The sequence below is a fragment of the Mya arenaria genome, chromosome 7 (assembly GCF_026914265.1).
Source record: "Mya arenaria isolate MELC-2E11 chromosome 7, ASM2691426v1".
Classification (NCBI taxonomy): Eukaryota; Metazoa; Mollusca; class Bivalvia; order Myida; family Myidae; genus Mya; species Mya arenaria.
The window spans coordinates 63097348-63117937 of NC_069128.1; the positions used below are offsets into that span (position 1 = coordinate 63097348).

A 20590-nucleotide genomic window follows, 5' to 3' on the forward strand; every position below is an offset into this window, starting at 1 on the left:
AACAACTGCATTGTAAAAATACGATATATGAAATATACACCAATTGAGTAAACTTCAACATTAACAGTTTGAATCCACACATTATTAGATAATTTTTGTCACAATTAGCAATATTTTCAGTTCACTGTTATAACATCATATTATTATGATCCTTATTATCATAATCCTTATTGTTAATAGTGTCAAGAGAAGGAAGACCAAAGCAGAGGAACTCATTGATTGGCAAATTATATACTTTCAAAATCAGGTGGAATTGGCACAGCAAGAGGTATGAAAAAGACTAAGGGTACGGAGGATGTTACATAAAGTATAAATGTACATGTAGTTCAATGCAAAAGGGGTTTCAACCACAACAATTATATGTTAGATGAATTATATATGCCAAATAATAAAGATTGTATTACCAAATCGGCAAAGTTGTTTATGTTTTGTTTTGTTTTACAGAAGGAAATCAATCGGGTGAAGCTGAGAGTGATGGAAAAATATGAAAAAAAACTTGATACAGAGGAAATAGACGGATTCATCCGGACAACCTTCTTCGAGAGTTAAACATGAACATGTGATATGGTTTATTTCATCCTGGTTTTCATGGCGTTTATTTATTATTTGACTGTTTGCAATTTATGTACGAGCTTGTAAAGTTACCTACATGATGTGTTTAATTCAGTGTGAATCGTCTGTCTGCAATATTTAGGCCATTCTGAGCGATTTACCTTACTTGCCAAAATAAAGTGAGCACGTAAAAAATCCATGTATCCAACCGGTGTTGTTTTTCATTAATAAGTGCCTTTACACAATACACAAACAATTATGAATGAAGAGCAAACAATGTAAGAATTATTATTTTTTACTTCAAGAGGTGTATGAAGATGTTGATAATCTAACAGCGATGATGATAAACTAACAGTGGTGATGATTAACTAACAGTGGTGATGATGAACTAACAGTGGTGAACTAACAGTGGTGATGAAGAATGAGCAGTGGTGATGAAGAACGAGCAGTGGTGATGATGAACGAGCATTTATGATAGCAGTGGTATATATATCGATACTACACAGAGAAGAAGTTTTCCACAATGAAGTCTCTAGTGGCAACGCCAGTACCACCATCTTGGTGTACTCCATCATTCCCATTCTGTGGCTGAATGAACTCATCGTCGTCCATAGGCATGTTCATGTCCACTGCAATATTATGTAGGATTACACATGCCACAGCTACCTTGCATGCCTTTTCTGGTCTGAGGCGTATCTGTAAAATAATATAATTTAATTGAAAAAGGTGAATATTTGAACGTGTGCGCGTACATGCATGATTGGTTTGGTGTTTGTTTAAGTGCGTGTACTAATACTATAACTATTAAGAAACGATACGATAAGATAAATTAATCTTATTTAAAATCGGTTATGATAATCATAAATAACACTAGCTATTTCCGACATAATAGATTATCCAATAACATATAAACAAAAGACCAAGAAAGATTCAAGATCATAATATCACATGTTATAGTATAAATGCATAGGTTGCAATAAGATTATAGGCTTCATTATAAAAATAACCAGATACATTAAAAGTTACCAGATAAAATATGTTCATGATTTAAATACTAGCACAATACATTAAGTGGAAATTAAATTTAGTCAACAGTAAGGCACACAACATGTAGTTTAAACACTAATAAATAACATTAATTAATATACAACCATTATTCATATACACAAGTAGTACCTCTGAATGTAAAAATTATTTAAAAAAAATATTCCAAGGTTTATGAAGTAAGGGAACACTTCATGGTGAGGTTTACTTAAGATGACAAATAAATATTATAAAAATATTATATATTTATAATTATTACATTATTATGTAAATTATAAAGATAATACATGGTTGACCATGGCTTTTGGTTGATAATTGCCCCAGTGCGCATAATAATTACCAGAGGCATTTTTCAACCATGTCTTATCCTGTATGATACACATGTTTTGTCATTTGGACAAATTTGTCAATGACTTATGCACCAGTCAATTTTAACCACAGCCCCCAAGTTCCGGGGGTATACCAGGGAAAGCCAGGGAAATGGGCCGTATTTTTACCTTCTAGGTGGCTCCACAGTGCCGAGTGAATGCAGTGGTTTTGTCTTCCCGGGAATGGGCCTAACATAAGATTCCCGTGGGTTCAGGGGCATTTGGTGGGGGTTTCACGAGCAGTTCCTTCCCACAGGTAGAGGATTTTGGCCCGGCTTGGCTGGACCGAAAGTCAAAGTCCCCACTATTCCCGGACCGGGGGGGGGGGGGCTTGGTTACAATTGACTGGTGCATTATTAAACCGGTTTTTTAAAATAAATTGAAAAAAATGAGACATAACACATTGGTTTTGGATGGCATTAGCTATAAAAAATAACGAGTACTTGGAAATTAAAAAAAAAAAAAATTTTCTCACGTATTTTCGGAGTTGGACGGTAAACATTTCCATTCTTCAAACAGTTGTTACATCGACTGATCTTGACGTTCATTTCAATATGTGAGCACAGCTAGGGTCGATCAAGCCTAGTTTTATAAGAATCTGGGCTTGAATGACCCTAACCATTTCGCTGGAATAATTTGCACTTTTCCAGCACCTGGACGACCGATATCCAGGGTAATCTAATATTTTTAGATCGATGTCCCCCCTGGCCGTCCGCCATCATAAAGCGATTTGAACGCAAAGAAAAACTAAATGAAAGTACTGTTAAAACTCAAAGTATCGGTTACTTCCCTTAGCTTCAAGTTACTGCGATATATAAAGTTGGAAATTTAATGGATTCAAGCAAACATTTCATGTTCATACCCACTGTCTCCTAAAAGGACACCATCTGAAAACGCCACATGTTCAATGGTCAGTTTGGCTGCCAATCCCGACGTTCTGAAGACGTGCGCGTCGTGGCACGACCCAGGCCAGCTTGCATTTACACTTGTAAATTTTCCTGAAAAATGATTAAACAATTAAACTGTGCAATAATAATCAGAGTTGAATCCGCAAATGGCAGTGGTTCACTTGGGTAATGGTTCACTTCGTCCTGCATCTTCCAAACTCTTCACAATCTGTATGCATAGACTCTGTATACAAAATCTTTTTGAGTACGGTACCATATGTTGCCTATGTCTATGAGTTATTTATTTAACAAAAAAATGATAAATAATATAGTACGTCGACTTGAATTATTGTATTAATTAATAGAAATATAAAATCACTATTTAATTTTTGGTCAGCATTTAATAACATTTTTGGTAAGCATTTTCCCTCTGTATGTATACTGTCAGCGCTCCAGTCAGCCTTTTAGTATCGCCCTTTAACCGGACGTGTTTTGGCCGAATTGACAATATAATTATTATGTTAAGCGTTCGAAAGAAAAGATGGAAATACTGAAAACAAAAGTGGAAAACTCAAAGTTTTATACCTTTGATGTCACATACAGCCTGCATGTTGATGCTATGGAAGCCTTTCCTATTCACGAAGGCTGGTTCGTCTTCGGATGGCGCCTGGATTCGGATATGTGTTCCGTCTACACATCCAACAACATTCGGGAAACCAGCTTTCTTAAAAAATTCTGTCATATTCCATGCTCGAGCATTGGCATCAGGCCACATCACAAACTGATGTATGTGACCACAAATTGCTTCTGTTACTTGGGCTACAACACGTGACACAGTGCACTTGTGGTAGCCCATGCTATCACCAATGATGTTAAAAAATGCTCCTGTGGCGAAGAAGCGCAACGTAATCAGAATCATCTGTCTAACAGTAAGTGCTCTGTTTCTTCTTGTCGTTCTTTCCAGCGATTCCTTCAGCAAATCCTCTAGATAATCTATTCCACCATTCGTATATCTGTATCTGGCATACATCTCATTGTCTAGCATATTCTGTACATTAGCTACAATAATGAGCGATCAGGGATACTTTTTTATTATTTTGACATTTCATGTGTATCCCAGTCTGCCATAGTCTAAAAATTGTCAAAAGACTGGTTGACGGCCATTTAGGTGGACTATTCTGTACATGTGCAGTGTGCCGAAATTCTTTCACTTTTCTATGATTTACAAATAGAGCCGCCATCTTGGAAACCTTCCGTTAATGTTTTAACGTAGGTCTATTCCTCCGTTACATTTAACGGCTGGTTCAACCGTTAAACCCGCCGTTAAATTCTAACTTTATTTTGAGCAACCTCATACCAATAATAGTTAAAATTAAACGGACCGTTAAAACTTTAACGAGCCGTTAAATTTAACTGAGGTTTTGAGCAACCGGCCCCAGGTGTCCATGTGATTACGTCGGCTGATCTTGATGACGTCATTTCTGGGTCAACTGTTCCCTCAGTGTATTGGTCGCTGATATTCTGTATTATATTGTCGATTTCTTTGTATATAACTGAATAACCGATACCTAAACCTTTTAAGCAGTTGTTAAAACAGATCAAACGTTTTGTTAACTTTTTGATTTTTTGTCTTGGAACGAGCCAATTTTTGCGAAGATCCATGGAAACCAGTTAAATAAGACTGCTGACCGAAATTAGCTCGCAAATTTTTATATTTTAGTTCAAAAAATATGTTTTATGCATTTTTCTTAAACCATTAGTAACGGTTTAAGCCATAAAACATTAATTTTCGAACGGAAATATGAAAATCTACGATCTGATTTTTGTCAGCAATCTGATATCATTGGTTTGCAGATATTTACGCAAAATTTGCTCTTTCCAAGACAAAAAATTAAAAAAGTTGTAAGAATGGTAAATCTGTGAGAGTGCACCTTTAAACGGGGCTCAATACAGTTATTTTATTTGTTGATATTATAATGTTTATTGATGTATATACTATATGTTGTTAAAATGAAAAAAAAAATATATGCCTTTCGGAAACTTAATGTTAAGCGTTTTCCTTTGCTCTATAAAAACACAAGTCTATGCCAATGCATTGGCACAGAGATTCTCATGAATGAATATAGAAGTCAGAGCTTCAATGTAAGATATAAGTAAGTATTTGTTTGTCTTAATATGCTGTTAATTCTAAATTATATTACACATAAACACTAATTAAACAAATGGAAAAGTGCACAACCCGCAAAGTTAGCCAATGTCAGGATAAAAGGCTCAGTGAGAAGCAAAATTACCTATAAGTTAGCCAATGGAGAAGAAAAATTACCTATAAGTTAGCTAATGGAGAAGAAAAATTACCTATAAGTTAGCAAATGGGGAAGCAAAATTACCTATAAGTTAGCCAATGGAAAAGAAAATTTGACTATAAGTTAGCTAATGGAGAAGAAAATTACCTATAAGTTAGCCAATGGTGGAGCAAAATTACCTATAAGTTAGCCAATGGAGAAAAAAATTACCTATAGGTTAGCCAATGGAGAAGAAAAATTATCTATAAGTTAGCTAATGGAGAAGAAAAATTACCTATAAGTTAGCCAATGGAAAAGAAAAAATACCTATAAGTTAGCTAATGGAGAAGAAAATTACCTATAAGTTAGCCAATGGTGGAGCAAAATTACCTATAAGTTAGCCAATGGAGAAGAAAAATTACCTATAAGTTAGCCAATGGTGGAGCAAAATTACCTATAAGTTAGCCAATGGTGGAGCAAAATTACCTATAAGTTAGCCAATGGAGAAGCAAAATTACCTATAAGTTAGCTAATGGAAAAGCCAAATTACCTATAAGTTAGCCAATGTCAGGTTTGCTAAGGATACATGGATCAGCCCTGTTGCCTTAAGTAAGCCAACGTCAGATTTAGAAACACAGTGTCAAGTTCGATATATAACCAAATATCAAGTTGAATCGAAGTGGCCTTAAATTAACCAATGTCAGGTTTAAAGGCGCAGCGAAAATAACTGTACCCCTAAACCTAGCAAATATCAGTTTTAAAAAACATAAAGACATACCAACTAGCCTAAAAGTTTATCTGTATTTAAATTTACTTCGTGATGATAAATTGACATTTTGAATAGTTAAAGGCTTACAGAAAACAGTTTGTTTAAATTTAAAAATACATTCGTAAGAACAATTGACAATGTTTTTTTAATATCCAAATATGTTTAAATGCGATCTTTTTACATAAACTAGATTAAATTTTGAATACAACAGCGGTAACATATTTTTCCAGCATTCAAAATCTAGAAATGTAATACACCAGTCAGTTTTAACCACGGCCCCCTAGGTCCGGGGGTATACCGGGGATAGCCGGTGAAATGGGTCGTGTTTTTACCTTCAAGGTGGCCCCACAGTGCCGGGTGAATGCGGTGCTTTTGTCTTTGCGCCAAAAATAGCGGGAAATAGACCTTACCTAGGGTACCTTGGGTGCGGGGCACTGTGGAGGGGATTTTACCAGCAGTTTGTTCCCCGCAGGGCGGAGATTTTACCCCGGCTTGGCCGGACCAAAATTCAAAGTCCCCGCTATTCCCCGGACCCGGGGGCCGTGGTTACAATTGAATGGTGCATAAATCATATATGTCCTCATGTACGCCTTCACATGTTCATTCTATCGTCAAAGTACACTGATGATAGTTGTTCTGTCCCACTTAAGATACAGATATATCACAACAGTGGTTCAGCATATCGAACGAACGAACAAACTTTTATTCAATATAAGGACTCTAGCCCATAATACATGTCACAATGCAAATCAAATATAACAAAATACATATATGTATCTAAATAAGAGTTGTGTCTCTTAAAGTTAAGTGTTATCCATAGCTAACATGAGTTTATCAACGTAAAAAGCAGTAGATGTAATATGGGTAACATTTTGCGATGCCAACAGATTATAGAAATGAACAATGTCACTATTTCTACGATACCAAGAAAAATCTAGCCAATGATTTTCGTACAAGAAACGGTAAACTGACATTTAGGTATGTTGCAACATTCAATAAAGACTTAAAGCATTTATGAGTATCACAACGGGAGAAATTATTTTCACCATCAAGCCATTTTGTCTACAACAATCAGCAATTCTTGTGTTAAAATGATACTTAAATATATTTATATCTCCAACATCAGAATTAAGTGACTTCTTCAAGGTCCACTGAGTGAATGGGTGTTGCCCTATTTTGACATAATATATAGACAATGAACAGATTCAACAGCTCTCACTAAACGTGATAATTTACACCAGTTCACCAGAGTCATTGTGTTCACCTATTGGTCACCTACCCTACTAATAACCATCTTTAGGACAATCACCATAAATGATAATGTACTTTTCAAAAAGGGCAGTATCGTATTTTCATATTTTACCAAAATACTCGTAATCAGTTGACCTTAGTTTATGAACTTTATAGGATATGTTGTAATTAATACAAAATTTTAACTTTCACTATATATATTAAGATTGTTTCCATTGTTTACATCACATACCTTATTACATACAAACAATAAGAAAACTTAGTCTTTCAATTATATTTTCTTGCTCAAACGGACACTATCCACTCAGGGATGACCGTTAGAATTTAAACCAATACATTAATGAAATATACGATATTGCAAATTTGTAATGTTTGTTTTCAGAAATGTTTTTTTCTGGGAAGGTGTTTCATACATACACACCATGTATGCACTATACTTTTTAAAGAAGGCTACATTATTCCCGCCTTAAGTCAACACACGATCAATCAACAACAAGATTCAGAGATTCAATACGTTTCCTTATATCAGCAACACTATGAATGCCGCGAATAAAGTCTGCAACCCGCTCCGCAACCATCACAGTTGGAATATTTGTGTTTCCGGATGTGACGTTTGGGAACACCGAAGAATCTGCGACTCGCAAACCTTGATACCTTTCACCCGAAGCTGTGTGTCCACGACAGAAGTCGGGCTGTCTAAAGGTCCCATTTTGCAAGTACAAGACTGATGGTATGTTGCAATTGCAAGGTTTCGAATATAGCATTCCCAATAAGCATCAGAACGGAATTCATATTCAGAGCAGAATGAAAACTTTTGTTCATCCTCTCTAATACCAAGCTTCTTGTATGGTGTAGTTTGCATTATCTTTTCCCAGACTCTAGCTGCGCTTATTAGATTTTGAACATCCCTCTTATCGGAGAGATACTTCGGATCTATAAGAGGGTAGTCAAATGGATCTTTGCTTTTTAGTCTTATACTACCTCTGCTAAATGGTCTTGCTAGTGCAGCTGCAATCGTAAATCCGTATCCTCCTGGTTTAGGCACAGTGTCCATTGCAATGGATTCTTTATATCCAAAGACATTTGCCGCAATCGCAACAAAGAAGCTTACCATTTGAATATCAGGGTGTTTTTGCCCCTGCTTTGTGGGTCAAGGTGAATAAATGCTGAACCACCCAAGCCCGTTGCAGATAATGGTCCAGTTCCGAAAATAACGTACTGTATTTTATTCCAAACAGTCTGTAGGATTTCTTCGCTGATGATTCCATACTGTTTGTTGATTTGCGAATGAAACATAATAGTCATATGGTCTTGTAAATTTTCGCCTACTGGCAAATCGGCAACCACTGGGATGCCCAAATCACTGAGGTGACGTTTTGGCCCGATCCCGGAAAGCATCAGTGGCTGTGGTGAATTAACTGCTCCTCCTGAAATAATGATTTCTTTTCGCGCTTTAACGTAATGCTTTTTGGAATCCTTTATATAATATACTCCAACAGCACAATCGTTCTTGATATCAACTTTGGTCCCAAAGCTTCGCAATAATATGTGAAAATTCGGCCGATGCCTTGCACTTCTCAAGTAGTCTATGCTTGTACTTGAGCGAATTCCATTTCTAGTATTACTTTGAACTACTCCGAACCCTTCTTGGTCATAGCCGTTGTAATCGGTGCGGTTGTAGCCTAGTTCTTGGCCTGCCTGGATGAAAAATTGCGTGATCTCGAAGTCGTACCTTGTCGACACGGCGAGTGGCCCTCCTTTGCCGTGAAAAGGTGATGATGCGAATTCTGGTAGCTGCATGTCTTCGGACTTGATGAAATATGGTAAGACGTCTCTGGAAAAAAGGACAGTAACAAAAATAGTTAATGTCATTTATATATTGGTAATACAAATAATAGGACGTACTTAATTAACCTTAGTTTTAACAAAACTAATGTTTAAATATTAGAATTTAAACAACAGGCACAAGCCCTGTTGTCGAAATTCAAAAAATAACCTTAATAGCACGCATAAACTTGAAAACAATGAAAAATGACGCAAAAAATACATATAAACTGTTAAATCAATTTCATATACTCCACAACCGGATACCGACATCACCTGTAAACGAAGGAATCAAGCCAGAGCAACAGTGCTTAAAAGCTACGATGAAGTCACTCAAAGACAACTGTCAGACGTAAATAACCTTAACAAGGTTGTAAAATACTTTTTCAATACTAGGCAAACTTGGCACAGAAATGAAGGCCAAATACCAACAGTAAAGTTATAGAATAAATATTTCAACAAATATGTTCCAGTGATGTCAAATGCCTTACCTATAGCCCCATCCAACACAACCTGCCTTCGAGCGATGTCGAATGCCTTATATATTGCCCCATCCAACACAACCTGCCTTCGAGTGATGTCGAATGCCTTATATATTGCCCCATCCAACACAACCTGCCTTCGACTGATGTCGAATGCCTTACCTATAGCCCGATCCAACACAACCGGCCTTCGAGTGATGTCAAATACCTTACGTATAGTCTTATCAAACACACCTGCCTTCGAGTGATGTTGAATGTCTGACCTAAACCCTTATCCAAAACAACCTGCCTTCAGGTTATGTTAATTGCCTTACCTATAGACCCACTAACACAACCTGCCTTCGAGCGACGTCGAATGCCTTACATATAGCCCCACCCAACACATCCTGCCTTCAAGTGAGGTTAAATATCCTACCTATAGTCCCATCCAACACAACCTGCCTTTGAATGATGTCAAATGCCCTACCTACAGCCTTATCTAAAACAATCTGCCTTTAAATAACGTTAAATGCCTTACTTGTAGCCTCAACAAAACTAACTACTTTCAAATGATGTCATATGCCTCATCAATAGCCTCATCAAACACAATCTGCCTTCAAGTGATGTTAAATACCTTACCTATAGCCCGATCCAACACAACCTGCCTTCGAGCGATGTTGAATGCCTTACCTATAGCCTCATCGAATATAAACTGCCTTCCAGTGATGTAAAATACCTTACCTATAGCCTCACCCAACACAACCTGCCTTCGAGCGATGCCGATTGCCTTACCTATAGCCCGATCCAATACAACCTGCCTTCGAGCGATGTCGAATGCCTTACCTATAGCCCGATCCAATACAACCTGCCTTCGAGCGATGTCGAATGCCTTACCTATAGCCCGATCCAACACAACCTGCCTTCGAGCGATGTGGAATGCCTTACCTATAGCCCGATCCAATACAACCTGCCTTCGAGCGATGTGGAATGCCTTACCTATAGCCCGATCCAATACAACCTGCCTTCGAGCGATGTGGAATGCCTTACCTATAGCCCGATCCAATACAACCTGCCTTCGAGCGATGTGGAATGCCTTACCTATAGCCCGATCCAATACAACCTGCCTTCGAGCGATGTGGAATGCCTTGCCGATAGCCAGATCCAATACAACCTGCCTTCGAGCGATGTGGAATGCCTTACCTATAGCCCGATCCAATACAACCTGCCTTCGAGCGATGTGGAATGCCTTACCTATAGCCCGATCCAACACAACCTGCCTTCGAGCGATGTGGAATGCCTTACCTATAGCCCGATCCAATACAACCTGCCTTCGAGCGATGTGGAATGCCTTACCTATAGCCCGATCCAACACAACCTGCCTTCGAGCGATGTGGAATGCCTTACCTATAGCCAGACCCAACACAACCTGCCTTCGAGCGATGTGGAATGCCTTACCTATAGCCCGATCCAATACAACCTGCCTTCGAGTGATGTGGAATGCCTTACCTATAGCCCGATCCAACACAACCGGCCTTCGAGCTATGCCAAATGTCTTACTTATATCCCAATCCAACACAACCGGCCTTCGAGTGATGCCAAATGTCTTACTTATTTCCCCACCAAACACAACCGGCCTTCGAGTGATGCCAAATGCCTAACTTATAGCCCCATCCAATACAACCTGCCTTCTTGTGATGTAAAAAGCCTTACCTATAGCCCCATCCAAAACAACCTGCCTTCTTCCATTATTCATAATCCCAAGGACTTCTCCTCGTGTATTGCATCGCGTTGATGTTTCCTGTACCGCCTAGGATACGGCCTCTTGGCCAATAAGATTTCCCGTCAACCATTCCTTTACAAGCGTCTTTTTGAGGTACGGTGTAATATTCCCAGTCATATTCAGTGTGCTGCATTCCAAAAAATACAGCTGGCACATTTACTAATTCTGTTTCATCGTCATCCCCATCAGCTTCTAATAAAAGCACACTAGAAGCGGAGTCTTCGGACAGCCTGCTAGCAACAATAGAACCAGCCGTTCCCCACCTACGACGATGTAATCGTATGCGTCATTGATGATGCGTTCAGGTTTTGTGCTTTTGTTTGTTCTCGTAAAAAAGTTCGTTAAAAGCGCACCAAACGCCACTGCTATTCCTACTTTTAGATACATCTCTATTTATTCTGAAATCATATTGTAATTCTGAAAATAATACACTCTATATAATGCCAATAAATGTTATGATTTGAAAGACGTGACCTATTTAGCTCATCACCAAAAACAATACAACATATACATAGATGCTATGGATATATGTCATATAATAACATACATTTACCGTCCATATCGAAATGCCGAAATTAAGTATCAAGTTTAATCGCTAAGACTTGCAGGTTAACAAGATACCAGACAAGACGTCATGAAATGGTTCCCGGCCTTGTGAAAATAGGGTAATATATTATTATGTACAATTCAAACGACTTAAAAGGGCCCGCTCGCTCCGCCCTATTGAACAATTTGGAATGAGCACAATATGTTCTTACTGTGGCATATGCAAGAATTTTCCCCACATCAGCACAGTTAACATGAGTAGTATCTTCACAATCACTACCATAAACTTAAGAAAAGCCTATATTGTTGATTTAAAGATGCACCCTTACTCCCAAAAATGATTTACCACAATTAATAATAATGTTTTAAAAATACCAAACAATATTAATAAATGTCGAAAACAAAGGTTCTTATGAAGGATAACAAGTTCAATTTTAAAGAATTTAGCATAAAACACGGTATTTCTACCTCATGAAACTATAGTAGACCACAGTAAATCTCTTAGCATTCACCAATCGTTTAACATTTTTGCGCTTTCTGCTATTAAATACACGTATACAATCTTAAAATTGATGTTTGTTATAACTGTGTATGTAATGATTTTGAATAAGAGTGTCACTTTAAATAATATGAATACTTTTGTTTGATTTATATAATAATCATTTAGACTCCTAAATTTAAATGAATACTATAAAAAGCTAAACACTAGCCTTTCTCACATCGAATACTCCTTAACTCACAATACATCACAGAGCCTACAAAGATAAATGGCTTGTGACTTAAATCAAGCTTACATGGGAGTTAAGTAGGATGAAGTGAAGTGGATTTTGAAATATGATGCGACCGATGAAACGGCCAGTTTCTGTATAAGGCGTGAGACCACAGTTATTTTTACTATATGTTTCATATAGACACTAACCTGACTTTTGACTTTATACACATCCCAATTGAAAAACAAGGACATGGCATCTCTAGAACAATTCAAGACACAAAATATAATCACAAGAAAACACCATGTTGACCATTGACCCGGCTGTCAAAATTGAGTAGAAATACATAACCCTACCGGCAAGGAGTCAATCGGCTACAAACAACTAATTGTCAGACTTCCACAAGCTATGGTTTTTCCAATATTTACACTGAAAACTATCAATTTCTGCAATAGAGTGTCAAATTCAGTCAAGTTCTCTGCAAAAAGAACATTTTTTTGCTTCTGTTTCATTCAATTTTAATAAAATATTGACACTTGAAAACAAGCACTCTTTTTTTCTGTATTAACATCCGGATCTTGGTCAACGGGGGGCAGATTATTGTGGTCTTGAGCCATGACAAGATTTACAAACAGTTTCGCCAAATCAAGTAAACACTATCGGTATGTAATAGAAATACACAAACAGCATATATAGAACATAAATTAATTGACTTTACTACTATACTGCACTAAATATTATTATAAAGTTACTCAGGTTAATCAAACAATGTACATGACTGTATAAAGCTTACCTTTGACAAACTTAATAAACCGTACATCTCCCATTGTATCATATCTTAAATCACGGTCACAAGTGAGTTAATATAGTTCAGCCGTATGAGGTTGAATAAGTTATTGAAATATAAAGTAAAATGCGCAACATTTGGTGAACATCACGGAAGATCGCGTATCAATAAGAGTTTAATGTGATTCAAGTATAAAACAGTTGTGTTGTTTGGAGCTAGTATTTCGGTCTTGGCCAAAATTCACCGGCGTCTTGACTCATATTCACCATTTTTTAATTTAATATATAATCAATATTTTTATCACTCTGATTGATTTATGTTTATATATGAACATTGTTCATTAATGTTACCATCAATGCTCTTGCAGAACCAATTCTACAAGAATAACAAAGATTTGGAATTTTAAATCCTGAGTCAAAATTTAAGGCTGATTTAAGGATGATTTAAGATGTAAGTAGGTTATCCGATATTGGATATACGGGGTAAAGGAAACCGTTTCAATTTCCCCGCATATCATATATCGGGTCACCTACTAAGCCCGTAACTTATATATAAAGTCGACAACCTGTTTACATGCGGCCCGCAATAAATTATTGCACTGATAACGTCGTGTAAATAATTTATTTGCATTAAAGGGGCTGTACTCCGTATAATAAAATAGCGAAAAAAAGAGAAAATTGTCGAAAACTGACATAAACTTGGCATCGTTGTGTACATTGCATTGAAACTTACTAACTGAAGTACCGCATAGTTTACCATTTATTTAAGTTTAACAGTTATTTCGTAGTTTTCCATTAAAAAAGATTACTGGGTATGTCTACCAGGTAGAATTCATTCCTTATGCGTGATTGGCTAGTCGGTGTTATCACGTTATTTTAGCGAGGTAGGTGTATAGCTTAATAATGTCACCCACTTAGAGTAAGCCGTCGTATCTTACTCGATACGACGCTGGACTGCGATTTGGGCGACACGGGTTCGAACCCGGTCTCCGACACAATTTTTATTTTACATTTTGGTACTTTTTTTTCCAGTTATGATATCAAAGCGTAACACATTCTATTAGATAATTGTCATGAGATTCGTTACAGAAAACACTGTTTTCGGTGCCAATCTGGTGTACAGTCCCTTTAACATGGAACTATTTAATTTTGGACTGTAATTTGGTTTGCAGTAACGGCAGCCGCCTGTCTAGCTCTCGTATAGAAAATTTAGGTGGGAAATTTGAAACGTGCTTTGTTGTGTTGTTACAAAATAAACAAATTTCAGTCATGTGGCTATGGTAATCCTTTTATTGACCCAAATTTATGACAATATAAGAGAACATTGAAGCTAAGATAATCCTATAAATGGACATGGGCCTGGATCCTGAGACCATCGCTGGAAGTATCCAACGCAGTATCGGACTTCCGCCATCGCACCGTTGTGGTCACTGAGTGGCCGGTTGCCGTCGGCACCTGACGTCGTTGTGTCTGCGTCAAGTGGTAAAAACATGCGCTGAAAATTTCAGAATAATTTTTAAATGATGGCTAAACATTGTATAATAAAGAATTTATTAAATTAAATACAGTGGTAGAGTATGCTACTACACATTTCCTGATTTAAATCATTCGTATCTCCTCGGCCATTTTTATCAAAAACAACCTCGGATGTATATTGGCGGTTTACATACTCAGAAATCGGTATGTTTTAAGTCCGCTGCAAGTAGATCGCGTAGTAATATGATTTAGCAGTCAAACTTTATGACTTAACGCTTTGGAATCGTAATTATGTTTGCAATTATACACTTCACTGGCAAACAATTTAATCTTAGATCAATACATACAAGCTAAAACATAACATTTAATAAATGATATAATTCAAAAATGTACGAACTACTTCTACTGATGTACCGGCATGTTGGTTGTTTTCGAGAAAAATGGCCGAGGAGTTCCGAAAAGATACAAATATCAATAACGCATCAAGAAAACCAGCTACAATGACGTGTGCATATATATACTAGCGGACTGAAAACAGTGGTCAAGTGAATCTTAGATATTCTCAAAAGATTTAACAAATTATTTCATTCGATCATCCTTGATTCTAAAAATAAACACACACTACGATATTAATGTCCAATTAAATCAACATGAAACATGAAACATGAATAGATAGGTGTTTAACTGAACATATATTTGGCATATTCAAGCTTACAGCCATTCAGTAATCGGTTACATAACTGATGTAACAAATTGAAACAGACGATTGCAAAAATGAACATTAAATGGATTATACTCGTTTTTGAACCCAACTTATCATTTTAACAATAATTATTTCTTCATGCTCTCTTAACATTTTAATTTCCAAAGCGTCATATATTTCATAAAAAAACGTACATGGTCAATATCATAAGTTAGTAGTTGACCCGATATTAGTTGACCCGATATTAGAAATACGGGGAAACGAAATATTTGTTCCTGCGCTCTGTATAATCCCTACATGGTCACCCTGTAATGTTTTCATCACGTCAAGAACATGTAAACATTGGTCAATTTATGGGATTTTTTTCATTTTTCATCGGAGTCGGAAAAAACGCCATTTCGTTACGAGATAAAGATAAGTGGCCTAAAATAGATCTGATATGGGGTCGCCGCGTGACCAGTCCTGGACCAACGGCGTTGCGCCATTCTTATTCGAGGCGTGATATAACTGTATATTAGGGACCAATATATTGGGCTTGCGGATGTTTCTACTTCTGGATACATAATCAAGCCATCTATCAATGAAAGAATTTCAACTATAGAATACGGATGTCTCTTTTGTAGGATCTACTTTTAATATAACTACGATTTGGCATGCTGATGCCTATGTTTGGGAATAAATGGTCAATGTTACTATGTATTGATTACATGTGGATAGAGCATACGGATTCCTTCCCTGGTGAACCAATGGTCATGATAATAGTATATTATGTATCTGTTTATTCGGAATGCTGGTGACCCTGATGGTGAATAAGCGATGAAGAGAACGATACATTATGGATGAATGGATTGGGTTTGTGAATCAATTGTCACGATAGCTATAGTGTTCACATGCATTTGAGACACAGCATGGTCAAAACAACACTAGGGGTTTCACCTGCGGATCAGAAATACGGATACCTTTACTGCTAAATATATGGTCAATTATACAGTAGAATGTTCACCTGCGGATCAGAAATACGGATGCCTTTACTGCTAAATATATGGTCAATTATACAGTAGAGTGTTCACCTGCGGATCAGATATACGAATACTTTTACTGCTAAATATATGGTCAATTATACAGTAGAATGTTCACCTGCGGATCAGAAATACGTATACTTTTACTGCTAAATATATGGTCAATTATACAGTAGAATGTTCACCTGCGGATCAGAAATACGTATACTTTTACTGCTAAATATATGGTCAATTATACAGTAGAGTGTTCACCTGCGGATCAGATATACGAATACTTTTACTGCTAAATATATGGTCAATTATACAGTAGAATGTTCACCTGCGGATCAGAAATACGTATACTTTTACTGCTAAATATATGGTCAATTATACAGTAGAGTGTTCACCTGCGGATCAGATATACGAATACTTTTACTGCTAAATATATGGTCAACTATACAGTAGAGTGTTCACCTGCGGATCAGAAATACGGATACATTTACTGCTAAATATATGGTCAATAATAAAGTAGAATGTTCACCTGCGGATCAGAAATACGTATACTTTTACTGCTAAATATATGGTCAATTATACAGTAGAATGTTCACCTGCGGATCAGAAATACGGATGACTTTACTGCTAAATATATGGTCAATAATACAGTAGAATGTTCACCTGCGGATCAGAAATACGTATACTTTTACTGCTAAATATATGGTCAATTATACAGTAGAGTGTTCACCTGCGGATCAGAAATACGGATGACTTTACTACTGAATATATAGTCAATTATACTGTAGAGTGTTCACCTGCGGATCAGAAATACGGATGCCTTTACTGCTGATTATATGATCAATGATACAATGATACAATAAGGTTTTCACCTGCGGATCAGAAATACGGATGCCTTTACTGCTGAATATATGGTCAATGACACGAAAGTCTGTCTCGAAGATCCCCTGGTTGTAAACGTTCTCTGGGAAACCACAACACGTACATTGACTGACGCGAGCGGTGTTAAACGCATATTTCAGGGCATTGTAGTTTTCTGAAAAGAAATGTTTAAACTCTTAGCAAATTGCATTTTTTCATCCTGACTACATAAAAACTAATCTTTGCGCGTAAATTAGAGGTTATGAAGTTTAAGTGGAAGAAAACTTTTAGCATCAACTTATCAAAAGGAAAAATGAAGGGGAAATCGGTTGTTTGCTTTTGCTTATCCAACATCATCTTCGGCAACCACGGTACTTTCTTCCGTTACGAATACCGTGGGACAATTGACTAACAAAATCTCGTTTGGATGAATATGCATGAGGCAGGAGAGAGAACTATTCTTGCAATGAATTCGCATGTTACACTCAAGTATTGTTCAATAACTTTCCAGTGTCAGTAGCCTCCGTGGCCGTGTGGTCTTGACTGCTGCCAAATATAATTGTACTGAGAAGTCAGACCTGATTCAACTCCGGCAATCGCCAAAATATATTTCAATCGTAAGACATCTGGTATTTTGCTGAACCAATGAAACTGCTCATTAATTATTCATGATTACGAGATTTTCCTGGCCAAATTTCACGGAACACAACGAAGCATAGCGAAGTGTGTGTCGGGGGTATCTGACGATGATCCAAAATATATAGAATCTTGTATTTGTTTCTGTTTACATGGTTATTATTATCCGGGTTGGTATTTTAAAATGGTCAAAATGAATCAAAGAAACGAATAAGTTAATTAAGTAGAAGGATTAATGACAATAATGTCTTGAATACGATTTGCAAAAAGATTGAACTCCCCACCAGCCTAATTGGATGTTATAAATGAACAAACTCAATTACATATGCCAGTAAGCACAATAATAATAAATAAAAATAATAAACAAACTTAAGACAAAACCGTTTTTGACTCTTCGTTTACTATCGGTGTCCGAAATTCAATTGAAATCAAATAGAAAAACGCAGTGCTGGATAAGCTGTAGCAAGCAAAGAGGTTTACACTTGAACATATGTACTGATTTAATTCAAAACAAGATACTATTAAAATTTGCCAAACCGAACTGGAGAGAAGGCAAAAACTGACATCGAGGGGAAAAACAGGCTTAACAGTTTCTCTTAAGAACCACCTAGAATCAGGTATCTCGAAATCAATAGGTTGTTTCCAATATTGATTTCGGTATAGCCTTCACCATCCTCGGCACTCCAGCGTTTCATAAGCTATATGATACCTGGGCAAATTGCCTAGGGAAATATCCTGGCTCAAACGATTTGTAAGCCGTGATCTCATTGGAGTATTTCGAACCGGGATTACATCCGTAACTTCTCGGCTATTTCCGTAAGCCGTGATCTCATTGGAGTATTTCGAACCGGGATTACATCCGTAACTTCTCGGCCATTTCCGTAAGCCGTGACCTCATTGGGGTATTTCGAACCGGGATTACATCCGTAACTTCTCGGCCATTTCCGTAAGCCGTGATCTCATTGGAGTATTTCGAACCGGGATTACATCCGTAACTTCTCGGCCATTTCCGTAAGCCGTGATCTCATTGGAGTATATCGAGCCGGGATTACATCCGTAACTTCTCGGCCATTTCCGCATCGCATGAGTTGTGTCTCATGCGACCAATCAAGCGGCTAGATTTCACCTTATTAACTATTCATGAGTACCAGATTTTTACAGCTGATTTGCCCAGGGTATCATATAGGTTATGATACGCTGGGGTGCCGAGGATGACCCTTCACATAATCGTCCCCTACACGCCAAACCGTTTTAAAATAATTCGGGGATCACCTGGCATTCAAAATTAGATTAGTTATTACCTTTAATCATGTCTATATTTATGTTATAGTACCTTCACCAACGCCCGTTAGCGAGTTTCCAATATCTGCAGGTCCAGCATTGAAGTCTCCTAGCAATACGGTACGTTTGTCATTGCCATACCGGGACACGAGGCTTTTCACTTCATGCGTATTCATTGCTTCAAACGTCGCCAGCCCGAGGGTTGATATTTCAGCTATAGAGAAAAAATGACAATAACGACCGCATTCAGACAGTTATTATAAGTAACGGGGTTAGTAGGAGACCCGATATTTGATATGCAGGGCAAAGGAAACCATATCGGGTGAGAGCGAAGCCCCGTGACGTATATATCACGTCGACAACTTGTTTACATGTCTAAATGTTTTATTTATACATCGGAATATTCATCGGAATCGGACAATAGACGCCATTTTGTTACAATATAAACTAAGTTACCCAATTTGGAAAAATATGGGGTCACGAAATGACCAGTCCGGGACCAATGGCGTTGCGTCATTTATGTTGGAGGCGTGAAATCAAGTATTTAAAATTAACACAAAGTTGAATAAAATAACAAGAGCCACCGTATTACATTTTGAACCGTTCAAAACATTTAAGGTTTCAGAAGATGATCTAAAATACATTTGTAAACGAGGTAAGAATTCGTTGAACTCACATTCTAAAACTGTCGTAGGAACTGGATAATTGGGAGTGAGGTGAGTGCATACCACTTTGGTGTGACCGTCATACTAAATAGAAAAATACATTTTGTTTATGTTTCTATTTTCCACTTATTGTAAAGGGACTAGACACAAAATGGTCCCAAAATTGCCAAATGCAAACAAAGCGTATTATAGTTTTCCAGTTTGTAGTGTGTACTGGTTGAGAAGCAGTTTCCGACAGTTTTTATACGTTTTTATTGAATTATTTATACGTGTTTAAGTACCTATTAAAAGTGTTCACATAGATCTATAGTATTTTACTTTTCCAGACATCAACTTTGAAATTTGTTTCCCGAAAGTGTTTAATATGTGCAAACTAGCTTAAAACCAGCACGAGGTCAACTCGATGTTCTTAAAGCTGCACTCTCACAGATTGAATGTTTTGACAACTTTTTTTATTTTTTGTCTTGGAACTAGCTAATTTTTGCGAAAATCCATGGAAACCAGTTATAAGACTGCTGACAAAAAATAAGATCGCAGGTTTTTATAATTAAGTTCAAAAATTGATGTTTTATGCACATTTCTTAAACCGTTAGTAACGGTTTAAGCCATTAAACATTTTTCGAACGGAAATATGAAAATCTGCGATCTAATTTTTTGTCAGCAATCTTATATCATTGGTTTGCAGATATTTACGCAAA

At 37.1% G+C, this 20590-nt stretch overlaps 2 protein-coding genes across 6 annotated transcripts in view; one reads left to right on the forward strand and one right to left on the reverse strand.

The window, feature by feature from the left end:
- The window catches only part of LOC128241523 (nicotinamidase-like), a 48251-nt gene that overhangs the window by 15590 nt on the left and 12071 nt on the right, over positions 1-20590 (forward strand). Inside the window, exons 4-5 of one of the 5 annotated variants that reach the window (XM_052958494.1) lie at positions 181-268; positions 445-670. In XM_052958494.1, coding sequence (XP_052814454.1) covers positions 181-268; positions 445-549 — 193 coding nt within the window. In that variant the 3' untranslated portion in view covers positions 550-670. Of the gene's footprint in view, positions 1-180; positions 269-444; positions 671-4290; positions 4872-19276; positions 20148-20590 lie in introns of those variants that run through there. The other 4 variants (XM_052958492.1, XM_052958490.1, XM_052958493.1 and 1 more) reach the window with 4 other exon arrangements.
- On the reverse strand, positions 723-3895 carry LOC128241525 (putative nuclease HARBI1). Its single transcript, XM_052958496.1, has 3 exons — positions 3437-3895; positions 2827-2962; positions 723-1248 (listed from the first exon to the last, which is right to left on the reverse strand). The coding sequence occupies exons 1-3, from the start codon at positions 3879-3881 to the stop codon at positions 1215-1217; spliced, it is 615 nt and encodes a 204-aa protein (XP_052814456.1). The 5' UTR covers positions 3882-3895; the 3' UTR covers positions 723-1214.

What these genes read in the sequence shown, in the direction of transcription:
- LOC128241525 (XM_052958496.1), bottom strand. Translation starts at nt 3,881, where the DNA reads ATGTATGCCAGATACAGATATACGAATGGTGGAATAGATTATCTAGAG. An exon ending in GGCTGTATGTGACATCAAAG is followed by an intron (nt 2,963 to 3,436) that starts GTATAAAACTTT and finishes ATCATTTTTCAG; the next exon opens with GAAAATTTACAAGTGTAAAT. An exon ending in GTCCTTTTAGGAGACAGTGG is followed by an intron (nt 1,249 to 2,826) that starts GTATGAACATGA and finishes ATTATTTTACAG; the next exon opens with ATACGCCTCAGACCAGAAAA.